Genomic DNA, 21673 nt, shown 5'->3' with positions numbered 1-21673 from the left:
CCAAGCTTGAAAAATATTTTGATATCCTTCTTGGTTTGGGATAAATTAGAACTCACTAAAGTTAAGAACTCATTTGCATTAAATGAGAGAGAAAAAATGAGGTATATATTAAAGAAATAAAATATAGTTCAATGCAAAGTGTCGTATGCACTTATATTATTCATCTTAAACTTGATTCATTCAGAATGAGACAAATATGTATGAAGTTAATTTAATATAATTCAGAGGTAATGAGATATTTCAATAAATCTGCATATCATTTAACAATAAAAAAGAATAGTGTACTAAAAATTTTTGTAGTACTTCTGATTTATATTTCCTTTCACTAAAATTACAGAAGCATAACTATCAAACTCGGAAATATTTTATAAATTCTTGCCTAATCTTAAATAACCCAAAGTATTTTTCTGAGACAGATAATCTAAATCAATTTCCATAAATTGCTCAGACACATGGCCTTGTATGTATTAATGAAGATATTCTATGATACCTAAGCCTTTTTCCAGAATGGCAGCAATTGATCTAATCAACAAAGAATTCAACAGGCTATAAAAAGGGAAAGATTACACTTCAGATTGGTAGTCAAAATTTGTTTTGTTCTCTTACTTAGTTTATAGTATGTAGTTTTATGTCAACTTGATGCAGTCATCAGTTTGGAAGTGAGAACTTCAACTAAGAGAATACCCTCCCCATATTGATCTGTGAAGGCAGGACCCAGATCAAACTCAGCATGGTCTTAGGTACTATAAAAAGCTGGCTGTAAGATTCTTGAAGAGCGGTTTAGTAGGTGCCACTCCTAATGCATGCCTTTTGCCTCTAGGTTTGTGACCTGATTTCCCTCAGAGATAGACCGTGGTGTGGAGCTGTAAGCAGAAGTAAACCCTTTCCACCCTAAGTTGCTTTTGGTCATGGTCTTTATCACAGCCATAGAAAAGTAACTAGGATAGAAGATCAGCATAAAACTGAAGAAATAGAAGTACCATACATTGTCAGTAGACAGTATTTGCTCTAACTGGGTATGTGAGATTACATAGTATTGTCTGTTCATCTAACTTACATTGCTTTATGTCTTCTTTAGTAAAATAAATTAACATCTTTTTACGGGGTAGAGACAGAAATTGTTCATTGTGTGAGTACAAAAACTTTACAGCCCTTCCTCAGAACTAATTCTTCTGAAATTGTTTTAAATAACTTCTTTATTTATTAATATGATATCAATGAGTGGGTGTTCCCTGTTTTGTTTCTAAAATAATTTAATTAATATATGCTAATTGTATGACCTTCTTACGAGCTTCCTGTCTCAACTATGACAAATAGTCAAAAAATCAGTGGCTTGACCACAACTCGATTTATTACCTCACAGTTCTCAAGATCAGAGTGCTATAATAGACTTGTCCGAATGACTATGCATTCTGTATAAATTTGTTTCCCTGACTTTCAAAACTTCTAAAGGTCATTTTCATTTTGGAATCTGGGACCTTTTTGTCCATTTTTACACCAGCAGGTGATATTTAGTGTCCTGTCTGCTCCCTTCTCCGTTTTCTGCATCTTTTCCCTCTTTTATTTTGTATCCCTGCTATGATTCCAGCCTCCATCTGCCTCTCCTAACAGTACTAAGATTATATTTAGACCAATGCGATTAATAAGGCTAATATTTCCATTTAAATAACCTGAATTTAATTGCATCTTCAGAGTAACTTTGTCAAGATACTCATTCATAGGCTCTAAAGATTCAGGCATTAGCCTCTTTTGGGAAACCTTTTTTCTCTTTACTACATGTACACCTAGGTTATGATATATCCTTTAATGCAATTATTTATTTAAAGTATAAATTCATACAAACATATAAGTATGGGCACATACATTATAATATTCTCATTGATTTTTTCCTGGAAATGATTATTGATATTTTAATTATAATTATCATCTTCATTTTTAGGTGTGTTATACAGACTTTCCCAGGCTTGACTCAAGCCGTTCAGCCTCAGGAATGCTTAGAACTATGTGTACAATATAATATCCTCTTAAATTACTTGTATTTCACTTTATTATTGTGACTAAAAATAATTTCAAAACATATAATTGGAGAAAAGTTAAAGGCAGCTGATGCTGGGTGCCAAACATCCCAGATATGTCACTGTCAACTATTCTGCCACTAATACTTCATTTTATGTAAGACGGTACTTATAGGAACAAATTGTGACATTTTTCAGATAACTTAATAATATTCATAAGCTTCAAATAAAAAAAAATTCAATATTTAAACCATTCCTAGAATTAAAAAAGAAAAAAGTTTGAAGCCAGGCACAATGAATTGGGACATATTTGCAACATTCCCCATTAGTTCATTTGGGAGGCTAAGCAGGAGGGTGGCATATAAATTTGAAATCTGTATATCTTACACATTAAGTTTAAGGTAAGCCTGGGCTGAAGACTGAGACCCTGCCTCAAAAAAACAAAATAACAATGATTATTATTATAAGTTTGAGAATTGAGTAGTTCTAAGATGAACATGTTTCAACCTAGGTGTAGTAAAAATAGCTGCTAGATATCTGATGGAAATTAATTTTTCTTCTGACATGTTCATTTGAAAATATATGTCCAATTTGTTGAAATATTTTGATTATATTCTTTTCTCTTCCCTAGCTCCTTGTCTCATGTCCAAACTTTTAACTTTCACTTACAAATTAAAAATCATTGGTAAGATGTAATAGATAAAGCATTTTCTGTGGCCTATGTGGCGTCCTTGTTCTACCCTCTTTTTATAGCAACTAAGACTAATGAATAAACATAGAGTGGCTACCAGGTAACCTACCCATGGGGGTGCCAACGCCATAACCTTTGGAATCTATAAGGCCACCAATCTGTGTGAGGTTACAGTTCCGCTGGGTAACAAACTCGATGGTTGTCGATTCCATTAAGAAAGCATAATCCGAGGTGAGAACTCGTTGGATCCCTTCTTCATTGCTTTTGACAAGCACAGACTGTCTCCTGCTGCTCATAAACGCCCACATTTTATCATACGTTGAGATTTTTGATTTCTGGAGGAAAGTAAGAAAAGTTTAAAGTCTAATAAAATAATATCTTAGGTTTTACAGAATCTTACAATATTTAAATACAAAAGACTACACTCAGTTTTTCTCAGGACATTCTATAGTTTTCTCATGTACAACAAAATCAAGATTTATACAACATGTACCTAATAATTCATCACATTTCTGGGTAAACTACAATTTAACAAATACATTGAATGGGTCTCAGTTTAAAAATTCAAACTAATAAATTGTAGAAATTAGAAAAGCAAATGAGCTTAATAATGAGTCTTCAGATTGCAGGGTACATAATTTTCTTTTGGGTATCATTTCCTTTTAATATCACTTATCATCAAATTAAAAAATGATAAATATTGGACACAGATTGGCATTGTCAGGTAACAATTTTCTTTCTTTCTTTATTTTGTATTTTATTGTGAGTCTATCACAGACATCAAATCAACTCCTTAGGTTATAAATCCACACTTGAAGAGATGCTGATAATTTATTGTAGCTAATGAAACTACATCTAAAAATAGCAGTATTTCCACTGAGGCATGATACAGTCACCAGAGATGCCTCCTGAGTCTACACAAAGTCTAGTAGAAATCTGTCATTCCAGATTTCTGACTAACGAGAAACCCTTGGATCACTCAATTGGATAGATTTATGAGCGACTGCAAATTCTCAATAGAGCTTTACTAGAATTTCATTTTACAGGAAAGAAATTAGTTTTGTTTAGAGGCCCAAGAAGAACATAAAGACTAACATGCTTTCTCACCTGCTGTTCAATGCCCTGCTTTATGTAACACCTACACAGACCTGACAAGAAAACACTGACCATGTGGACACAAAAAGTAGAAACTTTACACTTTTATATTCAAGGAAAAGTATAAATTTGTGGGGTTAAATGCAGAAAATAAAATGAGTATTTAAGATTATGCTGAAATTTTTATGAGGTCATGAAATCAACGGTGAGACCACATGCATGTGTTCCCCAGATAACTATCAGAGTGAAGAGGTTAGGAACACCGTTGTTTTCTTTCTATCTTGAAATTTTTTGTTTCTAACATTTTTGTTTACCACCTAAACCTGAATAAAATAAAAACTAGAATTCATCTACAAGATGGAAGGAAGTTTGCATAAAGAAATAAAATTGGCATCACTTTGGATCAGTGAATTTGACAGAAAACACAAAAACAGAATTTTGTAGTGGTACTGTACTGAGTTTTCATAAAGTGTAGATCTGGTGTCTGAAAACAGACTGAGTAATTTCGTTAAAGAATAAAGAGGAAATATAGAGATGGCTCAGTAGTTTGGAAAACTTTGCTCTTTCAGAGGACCAGGGTTTGATTCCCAGCATTTGTGTGGCTCATAGCCACCTTTATTTAACTCTAGTTCCAAGGAATTCAATGCCCTCATCTGACCTCTGTCAGACCTCTTCTAACCTTCACCTGGCCAAAAATATATCTATTTTATGAAGTACTTCTTCACTTAAAATACCTGAAATATTTTTGATGCCAGATTTCCCTTCTCTGAGCAATTTCTAAAGTTTCTATTAAAGCTAATAATTTCCTGTCGTCATCTAATATCTTTCATTGTTGACTACTTGTTTTTAACATGTGTTGTGTATACTTTTTGTGTAGCTGTTCCTCATTCTTCCTGTCAAATAACATATTAACATTTCTATTATTTTTAAAAAGTAATTTTAATTATTAAATTTACTTCTTTGTGTACAGGTGTTTTTCCTGTATGTACACTATGCACATACATGCAGTGTCTGTGGTGCCAGGAGAGGACAACAGATTCCCATGGACAGGAGTTACAAGCATGGTTGTAAGTTGCAATTTGGATGCTGGGAATCAAATCCAGGTCCTCTAGAAGAACAGCCAGTGCTTTTAAACACCAAACCATGTCTTAGGCTCCACATACTTCTGTTATTCTAATAAAAACCAAATAAGTTGGACAAAAGGGTGATTTTAATTATTTTAGTTCTTATAATAAATGTAAAGTCCCAATTTTAAAAGTTATGGATATCTTCTGTTCACAGCTAGGTACAGATTAGAAGAGGTCAAACATTTAACAATGTTTCTTTGGGATCTCCTTATTTTTTTTTCTCTTGTTTGATCATACTGTCTAAGGTATCACCCTTAAATATCCCTAGTTTAGATATAAAATGCTTTATGCAGAAAAATAGATGAGGAGTTCTGGATAGAAGTCATCAATGCCTTTGTGGACTCATGCATCTGTGCTTTTGTCTATGTGTTCATGTACATATGTGTGTTTGAAAATTGTTCAGCTCTTCCAGGACACTGTACATCAAGGAAGAGGACACTAGAATTTCAAGGACGGCTCTTCTCTGACTTGTGGTCATCTACTACTTGCCTTTTCATTTAATCTCCCCTGTATTATCTTTCCCAGAAATTTCATATGAATCAAGTCAAATTTGTAAAATTGTAACCTATAAAGTTCATCAACTTGTACTTACTTCCATATAAACATGTAAGGAATCATTAACTCTGAACATTACTATTACTTCTATTTTTTTTAATGATGAACATGGTATTCTTGATTTAGAAATAAGAATCTGATGTGAATTTTACTGAAGTCTGACATTTAAAGAAGACTTACAGACTACTGGAAAAGTAATTTATTCAAACTCTTAGGCTGAATATGAAGCTGCTCCTATTGCTATTAATATGGTCACTCTTGAAGAGTTGATTACGTTAAGTAACTTATATAGAAATTCAAGAGACATTGTTGATCTGATACAGTGATCACTACTTCCATCTTATTAGTTAATATGAAGCTGCTTAATCTCTCCCACTTTCAGTTTACATAATCAAATCTATTTTTCCAGACTATTTTTGGTTGTGAGCCTACCCTTTAATGGCTGAGCCATCTCTCCAGCCCTATTTTTCCAGACTATATCAGTTAGGGTTTCTATTTCTGTGAAGAGACACCATGACCATGGCAACTCTTGTAAAACAAAGCATTTAATTGGGTGGCTTACATTTCAGAGATTTAGTCCTTTGTTGTCATCAAAGGGCATGGCAGAGTGCAGGGAGACACAGTGTTGAAGAAGCATCTGAGAATTTACATCTTGCAGGCAACAGAAAGTGAACTGTATCAACTGGTGTGGCTTAAGCATATATGAGACCTCAAAGACCACCTCCTCAGTGACACACTTCCTCCAACAAGACCGGACCTAGTCTAACAAGGCCACAACTCCTAATAGTGCCTCTCCCTTTGGGCCATTTTCTAACTTCCACACAGATTCACAGCATTATTCTGAAGATGAAATGGGACACCATGTATATGGGACACATTATATAATAGTAGGGATTTGCCTTGATTTTTTTTAAAATGAGGCAAGTAATATTAAGTGTTGGGTAGACATAGTTTAATACTGTGAGCAAAGAGGAAATAAAGAAAGGGAAAATGGAAAGTTGAAAGTAAGTGGATTTTAGTGAACTGATTTAGAATCTACTCCAGCACACAAAGCACACTCTGGAGATTAGTAAATTATACATCTTCCCTTCAAAATATTATATGCTGAAATTCTACTTTGATCATTTAAAGCCTTAAAGCAAGTGATTGCTGCATTCCACCTGCAAAAGATCTAAGTGTGTTCTCTGGAAGGAAAGTGAGAATGTACTACACACAGTAGAGCCAGGGCACAAAGAATCCAGAGGAAACATACTGAAGACAGCCACCAAGGATAAAGACCAGCTACCCTGATTATTCGTCTCACTTCTTACCAATCCTAATAGTAGGATAATAGAAGATGTTTCCAAGTGTGATATATTCTTAGCTTTTTGAAGAACCTCCATACTGACTTCCATAGTGGCTGTACCAGTTTGCAATTCCAATACCTGTGAATAAATGTTTTCCTTTCTTCATATCCATACCAGCATATGTCCTAATTCATTTTTGAGATCTTAGCTATCCTGACTGGGGAGAGACTATATCTCAAATTTCCTTTAATTTGTGTTTATCTCATGGCTGAGGATATTGAAAATATTTAGAAGTTTTTCTTAGTTGTTTGTATTACATCATTTGATAATTCTACATTTAGTCCAGTCACCATGTTTGTTTTCTTGGTGTTTAAGTTTTGAGTTCCTTTTATATTAGATATTAACCCTCTGTCTGGTGTATAGCTGGTAAAGTTATCCCCTCATTCACCCTTACAACAGGGTACATCTTTACTCAAGTGATAGAATTCTTTGATGTACAAAACCTTTTTATTTTCATGGCCACGTTTTTAGTAAGTGTTGATATAAACACTGGTGTTAATGGGGACACTGTTGGGAAAGTCCTTTCTTGTGCCAATGGATTCAAATATATTTCCTACCTTTTCCTCTATCAAATTCAGGAAAGCAGTTGAGGTCTACTATGCATTCAGAGTTGAGTTAATTCCAGGTGAAAGGTAAGGGTTAAGTCTCATTCTTTTGCATGTTGGTTATCCAGTTAAACAACATCATTTGTTGAAGATACTGTCTCAACTCCATTGAGTATCGTTGGCCTCTTTATCTAAAATGAGGTGGCATTTCTATGTGGGTCTTCAATTCTATTCTACTGATCACTGAGCCTGTTTTTGTACCAGTACCATGATACACTCATTGCTACAGCTGTCACATAACTTGAGTTCTTGGAGAGCGATGCCTCCAGCTATGTTATTATTGTTTAGGTTTTTTTTTTTCCTTATTATATCCTGGGTCATTTCATTTTCTTCAAAGCAGAACATTTCCAGATTTATGATGATAATGATAAAAACTAACAAAAATATCGTTCATAATTTAATAGACATTAATTAATTTAATGTGTTATTTACACATGCTAAATCAGTTACTTTTGTAAGAACTCTGTTAGATAGGTATTTTGATCCCTATTTTAAAAATTTTTTAAAAAACAGATAATGTTAGTAATTTTTTAAACCACACATTTAACAAAAATAGAAATAAAAGTTGGATTTGTTTTATCTACAGGTTTAGTTTCTCAGTCATTATACTATACTAACTCCCTCTAAAGACACATGTGTAATGTACTTTCTAGCTACTTCTATTATTTACCCTACAGTGAAACTTGCAGCATTATGGCAGCGAGATGGCTCCTACAACTGCAATAATGCTTTCTAAAATCTGTTAAATATTTTTAGTCATGGATGAGTAAATATTTGAGGATAGATTTATGCAAGAAGCTGAAGACCAATGAAATGACATAAACTTTCTTAAAGAAGGGTAGAGATATATTTAAAATGACATTAAGAAAAATATTTAAAAATTGTTATCCAATTTAAAGTCTCAAGTGAAATTTTGAAGGCAGACAATAAATTTGCCTTTAAAATGGGGACCTGTAGGGTCCTGGCCCCTGTTTTGGGTAACTATTGCCTAGCTTGCTGACCTTGACCTTGATATGCTCCCTATGCTAATTCCCTGCTGGGTTCCACCCTCCTGAATGCTTAAGGGAAGTTTGTGTATCCTGCATATTGGACATTAACAGCTTAGATGCAAGATTGTAAAACATCAGTAGCGAATACCCTCCAGGGTTCTCCCATTGTGCTGTAAGTCTGTATTTTAGACCTCCTCCTCCCTCCTTCAATAAACGGCACTCGGCATTCAGAAAAAATTAATTAACTAATTAAAGGCCTATAAAAAGAAAAGCCTGTTATGAAGGAAAATAACGAATTTATATCTAAAGGATGAGTCAGGAATACACATTGAGAATAAGAATGATCTAGACTAAGTAACCTTCAGCAAGTAAGAGTGCTCCTGTGGCCTGAATTAGATGTGTGGGGTAACCAAAGAACAGCAAAAGTCAGACATTGTGTTGTCACTATTAATATGTGAGGTAGGTTACCTAATGCTATCAAAAGTTGGACATGGTGCTGGCATGAATTAATGTGAGGGGTCATCAACAAGCATCAAAATCAGAAATGTGGCTAGAGAATGATGGCAAAATCCTGGTTTTCTGTTTCCCCATGCTGTTTTCAGCTACAGGTCCCAGAGACCAACCTCATCCTAGCCACTACACAATCGAGAGGGCCTTCAGCACGGTGTTCCACTTTCCTTTTCTTAAATTATTTATTTTAGAAGATGTACAAATATAAACATATAGAACATACAAATATACCTTAATCTCTTTGAGATACAAATCTCCAAAGCTTCTAGGCAGTTTTGAAAACAAGGAGAGCCTGTTTCCAGAGCTCAGGCATGTGATTTTACCAAAGTGTAAACAAACCACTATGGAATAAAGTGTCTCTATCCTATCTTCAATTATTTGTGGTTTGGAAAAAGCCTTCCTTTAGCTGGTGGTTTTATTTAAGTAAAAAAACTTCCTCAATAAAGAAGGTAGGAGAAAGTCTATTACTTTTTAATAAGAGCAATAGCTAAGAACATACTGTTACTATTCCTCAATTTCATTAGCTCTTATAAATGGTCTCACCCCTCAAAAGTCATTCTGGTCTTAAATTCAACCTATATTTCAACAATTTAGGTGCTCTTTCCTTACTGGAATAACCTTTTAATGAGCCCTCCTCAGCATTGAAGTTGAACTTTCCTCAATGCAATTTTAACTACCATAGGTTCAAGACATTCTTTTCTTTTAAATGTATTTATTGCTTTCCTTGATTATCTAGGCATAAGTCCTGACCACTGGTCAAGATCCACACATCACAAGTAGTTAACATGAGGAACATAATAAACATTTCTGGTAATGAAAGAAGCAGTAAAAAGAAAATAGGCAAGAAGCTGGTTGGAGAGGGACAATAAAATTAAATAACAATTTTGAAGCACTCACTAAGACTGCAGTGTGGAAAAGGGATTATGAATGTGGGTGTGATGTACCCTTAAAGACCATGTACCATCAGTAAGGAAGAATTTTTGCATAGGAAGCAGCATTGAAGATGGAAAGATATTTAGAAAGATACACAATCACATAAGCCAAACTTAAAGAGCTGAGATTGAATGAGCATGGTTGCTGATTTAAACATGACCTATACTAATGGAGAAAACACTAAAAAGGGGTAAAATTTGGGTAGAAAAAAAATCAAAAGTGGTAAACTGGAAATACCTTTTGGTGTGCACAGGATTTGTTGTGTCAATTTAGATATATCAATCTGAAGTCCAGTGCAAGAGTGTGAACTAAAAGTGTTATTTTAGTTATCTCTGATAAATATGACAAAGTAGTAGATACAGGAGAGATATTTTAAAGAGAATAAAAAAGTACTATGGTCAAGGGTTCTAGAATTTTTAATTTTAGTGGCTTGTACAGACATCCAAGGTTCTTTTTAAATTAAATATAAAGAATGGCCAAAAATGAAGGAAGGATATTTGAGAACTTCAATATTTCAGAAATTGAAGCAAGGATATATATTCTGTAAGGCAGTGAATATTTGTGCTGATTTCACTAGAAACTTAAAAACACTGAAAAACTTCCTTTGAGTTGAAACTAGAGGTATTCTTGATTAACTGAGGCCAATGAGGCTCTTAGAAGTCACCCTGAAGTGGATGGGGAAGGATTCGGGAAGAGTGTACCAGTGGCCATGAGTAAAAAGTAAATTAAAACCTGATAGTAAAGAAGAAGGGATCAAGGCTGGAAGAGAGAAAAATAAATAAGAAAAATAAATTAAGTAAAATTATCAAAGACTGATGAGATTTGAGCATGTTTAAGTGCCAATGGGGTGATTTCCAAAGGAAGAAAAAGGTTTAATCAGTCAAAGGAAGAATAATCAATAACACAAAGCCTTTTTCCTAACTGCATTTTCTCCATACCCACTTCTCTGGCAATCACTTTTCCACTTTTTGATTCTGAGAGCTCACTGTTTTGATTCCATATACAAATTGATCCTGTGTCATTTGTCCTTATGTCCTTGGCATTTGCCACTCAGCGTGGCATCTACAATTATTTATATTACGTACTTGAACTTTTCTAAGTAGGTCTGAAATGTTCTTGCAATGAAATAAGTGTGAAATGAAGCACATGCTAGTAAGCTTGATTATGGTAATCATTTCTAATGTATATATATGAAACTATCAGATTATATAAATGTATATAATTTTGTCAATTTTAATTCAAGAAAGTTAGAATAAATAATATAATTTTCAGAGTTTATTGAATAACATTGATTTCAAGTTGAATGAATGAAAACTTACAACATTCAATTGACCTAACCTCTGATTTCATATTTATATGAAACATAGAAGAAACTATAATTAACATGTAACACCTGTTATATTTGGAGGAAATGAGATGGATTGAAAATATTTACTTTTAATAAGGTAGAAAGTTGTTAAACATTCTTAAAATAAGAGGAATTTGAAATCTTGAAGAGGAAATCAACAGATGAAATTACATATGACATATTAAAAATTACAAATAAACTGTAAGGTCAGTGAATGAGTAACTATAATGAAATTAGCAAGCAAATATTTGTATGTGAAACATCAGTGTAATACATATACAGGCCTTGATAAAAGACACATCAGCTTGAGGCATGGACTGAACATTTTAGGTGGAAACATACAGGCATGCTGAATGATGGTTGATTTCTTGTAACTGTGGTTAGTTTAATTCAATGAAGCATCATATCCCACAGACTTGATTAAACTGTATGAGGAAAAGATGGAGACTAAAGCAGGAAAGACGAGAAGTAGAGACTGTGGCTGACTCAAACATTCATTGCTTTTAAGCACTCTGACTACAGGGAAATGGAAGGACAAGGAGATCCTGGAATGAATCTCAGACTGCCCTGGTTATTGATAACACTATGTTGTCAAAAAGGAGTATTAAGGTGCTCACAATGGCTAACACCTTTAACCCCAGCACAAGGAGACAGAGGCAGGTAAGTGTGATCATCACGCATTCCAGGACAATCAGGGCTAGATGTGGAACAACATTCATAATTAAAAAACAAAGGCAGGCAGTAAGCTAAAAAAAAAAAAAAAGAACACCATAAAAATAATTGCCTGTAATGAGACAATTGATGATAGAGTAAATACTGCACAGGGACACTGTACAGTCAAGCGTGGCCAAGATTGAGTCAGTGAAGAAGGAAACACTGCATGATGTGCTACACCTTTCCTTTGAGAATGAGGAAATGGGGCTACTGGTTAACGAAAGAGTGACCACTGAGAACAGATAGAAATCCATGACATGATTTTTATAGAAGAATTTTAATAGCATAAGTAGATGATAACTTCTTTAAAAAAATGTAAAATGTTCCTAAGAATTATCCTTACAGTAAATGATTCATCAGACAGAGAAAACCAGAAGTTAATTTAAATCCTAACCTCAGGAATATTGAAAAAACAAACAAACAAACAAACACCAAACACAGCAATACAAGGAAAAATATTTTTAATTATTTTATTTTATGTGTGTAGGTGTTTTGTATATACATATATATGTACCATGTGCTTGCCAGGTACCCACAGAGATCAGAAGAGGGCATCTGATGCCCTGGAAATGGAGTTACAGCCAATTCTTGGCCCATACGTTACTGCTGAAGAAAAATGGGGACCCAGGGAACAACAGCCAGTTCTCTTCACTTCTGGGCCATCTCTTCAGTCGTGTAAATAATAAAATAATCTGATGTTCCTCTGTGATTATTAGAACAGATTACAGTTTTATCTATCCCTTTCTCAGATCTGCACACATTAATGACAGCTCTGTGCCACTTTAAATGGTTTTGGGGGGTCAATGTATGTAAGCTGATTCTACTTTAGTTAGATCAGCACAAACCAATTAAGAAGGTTCTGAAGGCACTGCCCGATTATAAAAGCAGCTTTGTGGATTATGAAACATCAAGAAAAACAGAAAAGAAAGATTATTAGCAATAGTAAACATTGAAAGAATAAGACATACAACACTAGTTAACTCAAGTGGCCAAAATTCATTTTGCTTACATAGAACATGCATGATATATACTAAAAATTTTAAACACATAGCTAGTAATTTACAAAGTAATGATATACTAGTTTCTGTTAGAGATTTTTATATGAAAACTGTTTGGTTCCTCTGACGTCTCAAAAGACTGAGGGATATAGATCAATTTTCTTGACTGTTTTAGCACAGAATATAAAAAAAATTATAAAATATTCACATAAACATGTTTTGAAATTTATTTCTATCTTTTCTATAATACTTTGTAAAGCTAGATTACTCATGTCATTGCATAGATTTTTTGGTACACTGAAGCAATGTATTTAAAATAATTTATTTTAGATTGATTTGCATTTATTCTTACTTAATGTGTGTTGTGAGGCTTTTTGTTTAAGTTTATTCATTTATTTTTTATTTACCTGTATTTATGTAAGTGAACCACATGTTTGCAGTGGTGGTGGAAGTCAGAAAAAGGTGTTGGAAATACTCCAAAAATGGGGTTTCAAATGCTGTGAGGCAGCACATGTGCTCTAGTCCCATAATTTATATTTCCCTTTAATTGATGTTTTCAGCTTTAAAAATATCTTTGATTTAAATACACATTTGAAATTGCCATGCTATTTATCTTATTTACTATCAAATTCTTACAAATTAAATTTTTAAATAAAATTTTTTAAAAGTTAGAAAGTGTCTTTTGCTCACTGGTTCCAATCTTACAACTCTCTCACAATGTTCAGAAATGACAAGAGACTTTTAGAATGTGCTATGTCTCCATTAATTAAATTGAAATGCTACTACATGAAGTTTGTTTTCATTGCTATGCACACAACACATGGGTAAAAAGAAAATTTGAACCTATTTTAATGTTTTATTACTTATAGTTTTAGAAATGTTGACCTCCCTCAGAATGGCTAAGATCAATAAAACAAATGACGGATCATGCTGACAAGGATGTGGAGAAAGGGGAACATACTACAATTGCTGGTCGGACTGAGAATTGTACAGCCAATACAGAAATCAGTGTGGGAGTTCCTCAGAAAGATGGGAATTGACTTATCTCACAATCCCATATTCCCAAAGGATATGTCATCCTACCAGGACACTTGCTCAATCATGTTCATTTGCTGCTCTATTCATAATAACCAGAAATTGCAAACAACCCAGATGTCCCTCAACAGAACAATGGGTGATGAAAATGTTGTGCCTGATCCCTCCTGTTCCCATCCCCACCCTCTCCAAGTCTACCAACAAATTCTATTCTATGAGACAGTACTGGGAGAGAAGACTGGAATTGGAGGCCTTTAGGGAATGGGGGGGGGGGTTAGTGATGGGGAAACCTAATACAATGAAAACTCCCTGGAATCTACAAGAGTCACCCTATTAAAGACTCCTAGTAATGGGGATATGGACTCTGAAACAGCAGTCTTTTATAACCAGGCAAGTCCTCCATCAGTGGGACTGAGACACCAAACCAGCAACAAAACCATTGATGTACAATCTGTCGTGCCTGCAAGATGTGCTGGGGGTAATGGTGGTGCATTACTTGTGGGAGTGTCCAACCAATGACTGGTGCAACTTGAGCCCCACCCCATGAGAGGGATCCTATACCTGACACTGCATGAACTGCCAGGAACCAGAGGCTGAACAGCCTAGAGACTAGGGATAAAAACCAAATACAACTGGAAAAAAAAATCATTGAATCAGATGCAGAAATCCACAGCCAAGCACCAGGCTGAGCTTCAAGAGTCCAGTCAAAGAGAGAGAAGGGGGATTTTATGAGCAAGGGGACATCAAGATCATGATAGGGAAATGTACAGAAACAACCAAACCAAACTGGTGGGAACTCATGAACTGTCGACCAATAGCTGTGGATCCTCCATGGGACTGAACTAGGTCCTCTGATTAGGCGAGACAGTTATGTAGCTTGATCTGCTTCAGGGACTCCCTAGCAGTGGGATCAGGATCTATCCCTAGGGCATGAGAGGGCTTTTTGAAGCCCACTGCCTATGGAGGGACATCTTATACAGCCTTGGTCCATGGGTAGGGGCTTAGACCTGCCTCAACAGAGTCTATCAGGCTCTGCTGACTCTGCAAGGGAGCCCTTGCCTTGGAGGAGGTGGAAAGAGAGAGGGGAGGGGATCTGTAGTTGCTATGTAAAGTGAATAGAAAATTTCTTAATAAAAAAGAAAAGAAAAGAAACAATGAAATGATCGCTAATGATATTCTGCTGTATTCATAGATCAGTGGCTAGTCCAATTTTCATTCAGCAAACGATAACAGCAGATACAAAGTCCTACAGCCAAACACTAGCAGATACAGAGGAATCCCACAGAAGAGGAGGGAGGGTTGTAGGAACCAGAGGGCTCAGGAATACCATGAGAACACAACCCTCAAAACCAACTAATCATGGCTCATAGAAGATCACAGAGACTGAAGGGACAGTCACAGACACTATATGGGTCAGAGCTATATCCTCTGCATATAAGTTATAGTTATATAGCTCGGTGTTCTTGAGAGACTCCTAACAGTGGGAGTGGGGTGTGACTCTGACTTTTTTGCCTGCTCCTAGGACCCATTTCCTCATACTGGGTTGCCTTGCTCAGCCTTGATATGAAGATTTGTGCCTTGTCTTAACGTAACTTATTATGCCATGTTAGGTTGATATCCTGGGGAGGCATGCTCCTTTTTCTGAAGGGAAATAGAGGAGGGGAGCAGTAGATCTGGGGAAGAGGGAAGGTATGTGTGAGTGACTGGGAGGAGTTGAGAGAGGGGAAACTGAGGTTAGGTTGTAATATGTGGGAGAATAGAAAAGAAAAGAAAATGTAATGCATTTACACAATAGAGTATTACTCAGCTTTTTAAATAAAGAAATCATGAAATTCACAGGGAAATGGATGGAACTAGAAAAACTCATCCTGAATGTTGTAACCAAGAGCTGGAAACAAATATGGTAATTATTACCTTACATGTGGATTTTAAATGTTTAAACGAAGCTATCATATGTAGAACCACAGAGGTTAAATGTAGAGTCAGTGACTGGGGTACAGATAGACCTTGTTAGGAAAGAGAAATGGGAGAGTTAAGGATGGATGGGGGAGCTGGAATAAGTGAATTATGTAGAGAGTGGGAGGACAGAGGAAGATTAGGGAGAGAATATGGGGAGAAACAGCTAAAATTAAGCCTAACACAAAGGTTACTTGCTAAATATATACATATATTAAGGCAATCTAAATGAGCTCACCAAATAATACGGGAGACTGGGCCCAACTGTACTTCTGTTATACCCAAATGAAGCTTCCAATCCTGGGATCCAGTTTCATCTAATTGAGTGGCTGCCAAAAGGAGTCCCATGGAAATCCCCAAACAGCCTAGGCTGTTGCCAATGATATAGGTTGCTCTGAAGCAAGGCCCCATTGCAGAATACAACACCTACAAAACTCATCAAACAAGGAGAAATACAGCTGGTGTCTACATAGGGTCTTTGTCTTAGCATCTTGTTATAGGAAGGTACTAGCAAGCTACCAAAAAAGAAACATCAATCCAGGTACATATACTTTAATTTAAAAGGTGCTCTGCCTGCAAGATACGCTGAGACATGGTGGTACAAAGAGACAGAAAGGGAGTGGATCCATATTTTGGTGGTAAGTGACTGAGAGGATAGAAGGATGAGAAACCTTAACCAGGATATATTATATGAGAAAAAATTCAATGAAGGAAGAAAGAACAAAATGAAATGGTGACCTTCATATCAGTCTTTAAAAACTTATCAGGTGTTAGAATACCCACAGCATCTTGAAGCAAATTTTGTAAAACATTTTCTACGAAAACAAATAAATTTATTTTATGTAAGAAGCAAGGATTTACAAATAAGTATTTATCTTCTACATCATAAGATTGGCAGAATTAGATAAATTTTGGTATATAAGTAAATATTGAAAAATTAATAAAATGAAAGAATTTCTGATCATTTTCCATAATTAAGCAAATGTTGCAGTATCCAGCCCTTCAATTATTCCATTTAAAGAAATTCCATATGATAAGTGGTCAGGATGTTCGAGCTGGAACAGAGGTGGAGAGGATAACAGTGAAATAGATACCATGATAGAGGGATAGAGAGAAACCAGGCGCTATGGAAGTTCCCAGGAATCCCCAGGGATGACCCCAACTTGAACTACTAGATATAGCGGAAGGGTACCTGAACTGAACTGGCTTGCCCCAAAAATCAGATTGGCGAATACCATAACTGTCATCACAGAGCTTTTCTCCAGTGACTGATGGAAGCAGATGCAGAGATCCACAGCCAGGCACCATGCAGAGCTCCAGGAGTCCAGTCAGGGAGAGAGAAGAGGGATTCTATGAGCAAGGGGCATCAAGATCATAATGGAGAAACCTGCAGAGATGACTGAACCAAACTAGTGGGAACCCATGAAAGTAAGATCAACAGCTAAGAAGCCTGCATGGGACTAAACTAGGCCCTTTCCATGGTAAGACAGTTGTGTAGCTTGATCTGCTTAGGAGGCCCCCTGTGGGTAGAATCAGAATCCATCCCTGATGCATGAGGGGGATTTTTGGAGCCCAGTGCCTATGATGGGACACCTCTTGCAGCTTTGAGGCAGGGAGAAGGGCTTGGACCTGTCTCTAATGGATGTGCCTCTTCATAGGAGGCCTTGCCTTCTTGTGAGGGGCAATGGGGGTGGATTAGGAGGGAGAGGCTGAGGGGGCAGAAGGAAGGAAGAGAGGGATCTTTGATATGTAAAATGAATGGAAATTTTTTCTTAATAAAAAAGGAAAAAACATTTCATGTGATAAATTTTCTTTCTAATGTGAAATATTTCTCTGTGAGTAGCACCTGAGCAAGTCACAGCATGTAACTGTTTCAAATGTATGACTTGAGAAAAGCTCATAGCAGGGGGAAGGAGTGTTTGGCTGAGATTTGCATTTTAATTTTTTATTACAGTAAATAAATTACCAACCACACTGGAACATATGTGCTAGGTAGGAACAGCTGAGCCCTGTCTGGACTCATCTGACCTTGGTCACTGGGAAATTAGAGTTAATTCAGGGGAACAGGACGATGCCATATGTGGTTCCTATCAGAGGTGGATCTGATTCTAGTGAGGCAATCTGAACAGCCTTGGCTGTGAGCAAAACCGTCAGTCCTTGGAATAACTGTACTACTCTTTTCCCAAAGCATCTGTGACCTCTTAAACAACATATTTGAAAGGAAGGGCACTGAAGCAGAGAGAATTGCTCTGTGTTACACTGAGTTAACAGAGAGAGAAAAGGAAGAAAGCTGTATTTCTGGACATGTAAGGGAGGCAGCAGGTTCAAAACATCGGAAGATAGGATGCTGTGTTTAGGTATTTGAAAACAGTTTATTAGATAGCTCATTTTATCCTTCACAGAACTTTCTAGCCATTGAGTTTTTTCTTAAATTCAGTGTCTACCTTTCCTAAGTAATTCCTCATCAAAAATATATCTTACTGCCTGGTAGAGGGGCAGCAATAAAGTTAGGAAATCTGATAACACTGTGTCTATTCAAGACCTTGCATAAGACACAATTACTCAGCCATGTCTAACAGAAAGCTTTCTTATCACTATTCTAGAAACTTCATGAGGAATGAGTGTATTCATCCTAAGTGATTTTTGACAAGTCATAAAGATTTCTAGATATCAGAATATCTTCAAGCATGATTTGTGTAATTAAAAATAAACACCTCATATGCTCAATGCATTCTTATGATTAACCTTTTTCTTTAAAATAACCTTGCTGGAACATGAAAACATGTTACTACACCCAACCATTTTATGAGCTGAGTACATTGCTATGCAAGACTAGTGAAAGCAGCTGGGGTTGCGTTCTTGCTGTGGAGAGTGCATTATTTCTAGCTACTCTGGCCTGTAATAGTGCATTTCTAGCCACTCTGGCCTGTAATAGTGCATTATTTCTAGCTACTCTGGCCTGTAATAGTGCATTTCTAGCCACTCTGGCCTGTAATAGTGCATTTCTAGCTACTCTGGCCTGTAATAGTGCATTTCTAGCTACTCTGGCCTGTAATAGTGCATTTCTAGCTACTCTGGCCTGTAATAGTGCATTTCTAGCTACTCTGGCCTGTAATAGTGCATTTCTAGCCACTCTGGCCTGTAATAGTGCATTTCTAGCTACTCTGGCCTGTAATAGTGCATTTCTAGCTACTCTGGCCTGTAATAGTGCATTTCTAGCCACTCTGGCCTGTAATAGTGCATTTCTAGCTACTCTGGCCTGTAATAGTGTATTTCTCTTCTTTCTTTAATAACAGGTACCCTGTGTACATAAGTACAAATGATGTATTGACAAATTTCATGATTAAGACCATTATACAAATTATAACAGTGCATTTTAGTCACCTTTATAGTTTTTAATTGCATATTAGTGATCTGGGTACCTGTAAGAGATTATTTTGATAGTCTTAATTATAGTGGGAAAACATGCCCATGGTTAGTGGTATCATTCCATGAACATATCCTGTACTATATAATTGGGGGAAAAAAAACAAAAACAAAAAACGGATGAGCAACAGGCATGCATTCACATGTCTCTCTTCCTGATTATGGATGTTATGTGGGCATTGCTACTATTTATGTGACATTAACCTATAACTGTGAGACAAAATAAACCCTTTTATTGAAGTATTTTATAATAGCAACAAGAAAAGAAAGTAAGCAATGTTTATATTCTAGGTGACTGATAATCTGGTTGATTTTTGTAGTTTTCATAGCTCTTGGTAATTATCAGAAATTATAAAAAAAAATGGATCAGATATAGTGACTCAGTTGACCTGAAATTGTTTCCCAGAACCCAGGTAAAAATGGCAGTGATGGGGCATATATCTGTAACTCCAGCACTGGGAGGCAGACATATGAGGAACCCTGGGTCTTGCTAGCCAACCTGTACAGAGAATTGGTCAGCTCCAGAAAAATGAGAAACTGTACTGAAGGAGATGCACAGTGTTACTGGGAATGAGAACCAAAGTTGTCTTTTAGATTTTGCCTTCATTTACACACATTGGAACAGACACACATACACTCATTTAACAATAATTTTTCCTTTAAAAGATGGTAAAAGAGTTGAGGCATGTGTGTGTGTCTGTGTGTGTGTGTGTGTGTGTGTGTGTGATATGACAGCTTGTTTAGCCCCACTTATACCTCTAACTAAATTTAAATCCCCTGAGCAGTTTAAAAAAAAATGCTCATGATTTTATCTGTGCTTTAAAACAAACATGTACTACAACTTTTCATATATTTAGGGTGACTTATTAAAATATAAAATACAATTAAACATCAAGTTAACAAATAAGTCAGTGTTTAAATATGTAGCCACACAACTGTGCTTCTGTTTATGGACAAGAAAAACTATTTAACTGAGAAATGTATCTTTCCCTTATTAATTTAATGACTTCATATAATAAGTTCTATCACTGTTTATGCAATTAATCTTAAAATGTTAGCTAGTTAACTACACTTTCCTAGTTTGTCAAGTTATATTAATAAAAGACTCACCTTAAGAAAAAAAATAAATTCTGATAACTAGTAAGAAGTGCAGTGGACACTGCACTTACCATTACTGGAATTAGCATCTATCACTATAGTCATAATTTTCAATAATGTTTTCACTTGTTTACATGGAGAACATTTATCTTTATGTATATTGGCATCAGCTTGGCCATACTGTACTGAAAACAAAGGAGGGAAGTATGTGCTATGATTTAAAATTCAGCTAAATCCTAGTCACTAGCCTAAGTTGTTAAAATTCAAAATTCATTTCAGAGCATATTGAAGTTCCAAGGACACTCTAAAGAAGTTATAACCATAATACAACCTTCATAATACACAGGCAGAAGTATTGGGCTGTGACTAAAAATGCATGAGAATTAGATATGGATGAATTTATTTAAATAAAAGAGATATCAACTGAAATACAGTGCAAAAATAAAAATTAAGCCCACTTAGTAGTTTTAATAAAAATGTCAATCAACATCTAAAGAAAAGAACAGTTAGATGCTAGAGTATTATCTCCACTACTGTTAATGAGTATAAAAAAGGCATTGAATGCATAATTAACAAATTCTTATTGAAAGCCAATTAGTAACATTAGAGAGAATTGAACTAGATATATAAATCCTATCTGAAATAAAACTGGTCTAACAAAGACATTCAGATAGGTTCTTTTCTGCATATGTTTATCTAATTATTATTCATGTGTTGGAATATTTTTCCATTAAAACCAAAGAGCGGCTAGTTATTGGCATCATAGGCTAATCTGTTCTAAAAACAATTCCAAAATGGAAGATTTAATATGTTTTAGTGGTTACAGCATCAAAAGCAGTCTCTTATAAAGTTTCTTCTGTGTGATATGTTCATTCTCCTTGACAATTCTACAGTATTTTTCCTCTAGTATCTTTTTAATCTAAGTGGTTTTTCCTTACGATAAATATGATATCAGACAACTTTTTTTACATAAAAATGAAGGACGTGTCTCTTTAAAGCCTGTAACATTTATATGGGTAATATACAGTTAAAATTGGATATTTCAATTGAAGAACCAAGAAATTAAAGATCTAATACATTAAGTAAAATGTGAAAGTCAACCATGAGGACATTACACAGTAAGGGATCTAGAAGTTATTAGACATTTGGTCCACAAGAACACTTAAAAGTGTGGTGAAGTGGGTTAAGGAAACTACACTTCATTTTAATGAGTGCTAACATGAGTGTGTATG

General features: G+C 35.4%; 1 protein-coding gene across 2 annotated transcripts in view; it reads right to left on the bottom strand.

Moving 5' to 3' along the window:
* Grik2 (glutamate ionotropic receptor kainate type subunit 2) overlaps positions 1-21673 on the bottom strand; it is a 624705-nt gene that overhangs the window by 30338 nt on the left and 572694 nt on the right. For both annotated transcript variants that reach the window (XM_036168913.1, XM_036168912.1), the window contains exon 15: positions 2816-3041. In XM_036168913.1, the coding sequence (XP_036024806.1) occupies positions 2816-3041 (226 nt within the window). The remainder of the gene's footprint in view (positions 1-2815; positions 3042-21673) is intronic.

Source organism: Onychomys torridus, chromosome 19, assembly GCF_903995425.1.
Source record: "Onychomys torridus chromosome 19, mOncTor1.1, whole genome shotgun sequence".
NCBI lineage: Eukaryota > Metazoa > Chordata > Mammalia > Rodentia > Cricetidae > Onychomys > Onychomys torridus.
Note: the sequence above shows the minus strand (reverse complement) of the source record. Positions and strands in the feature narration are given on the sequence as shown.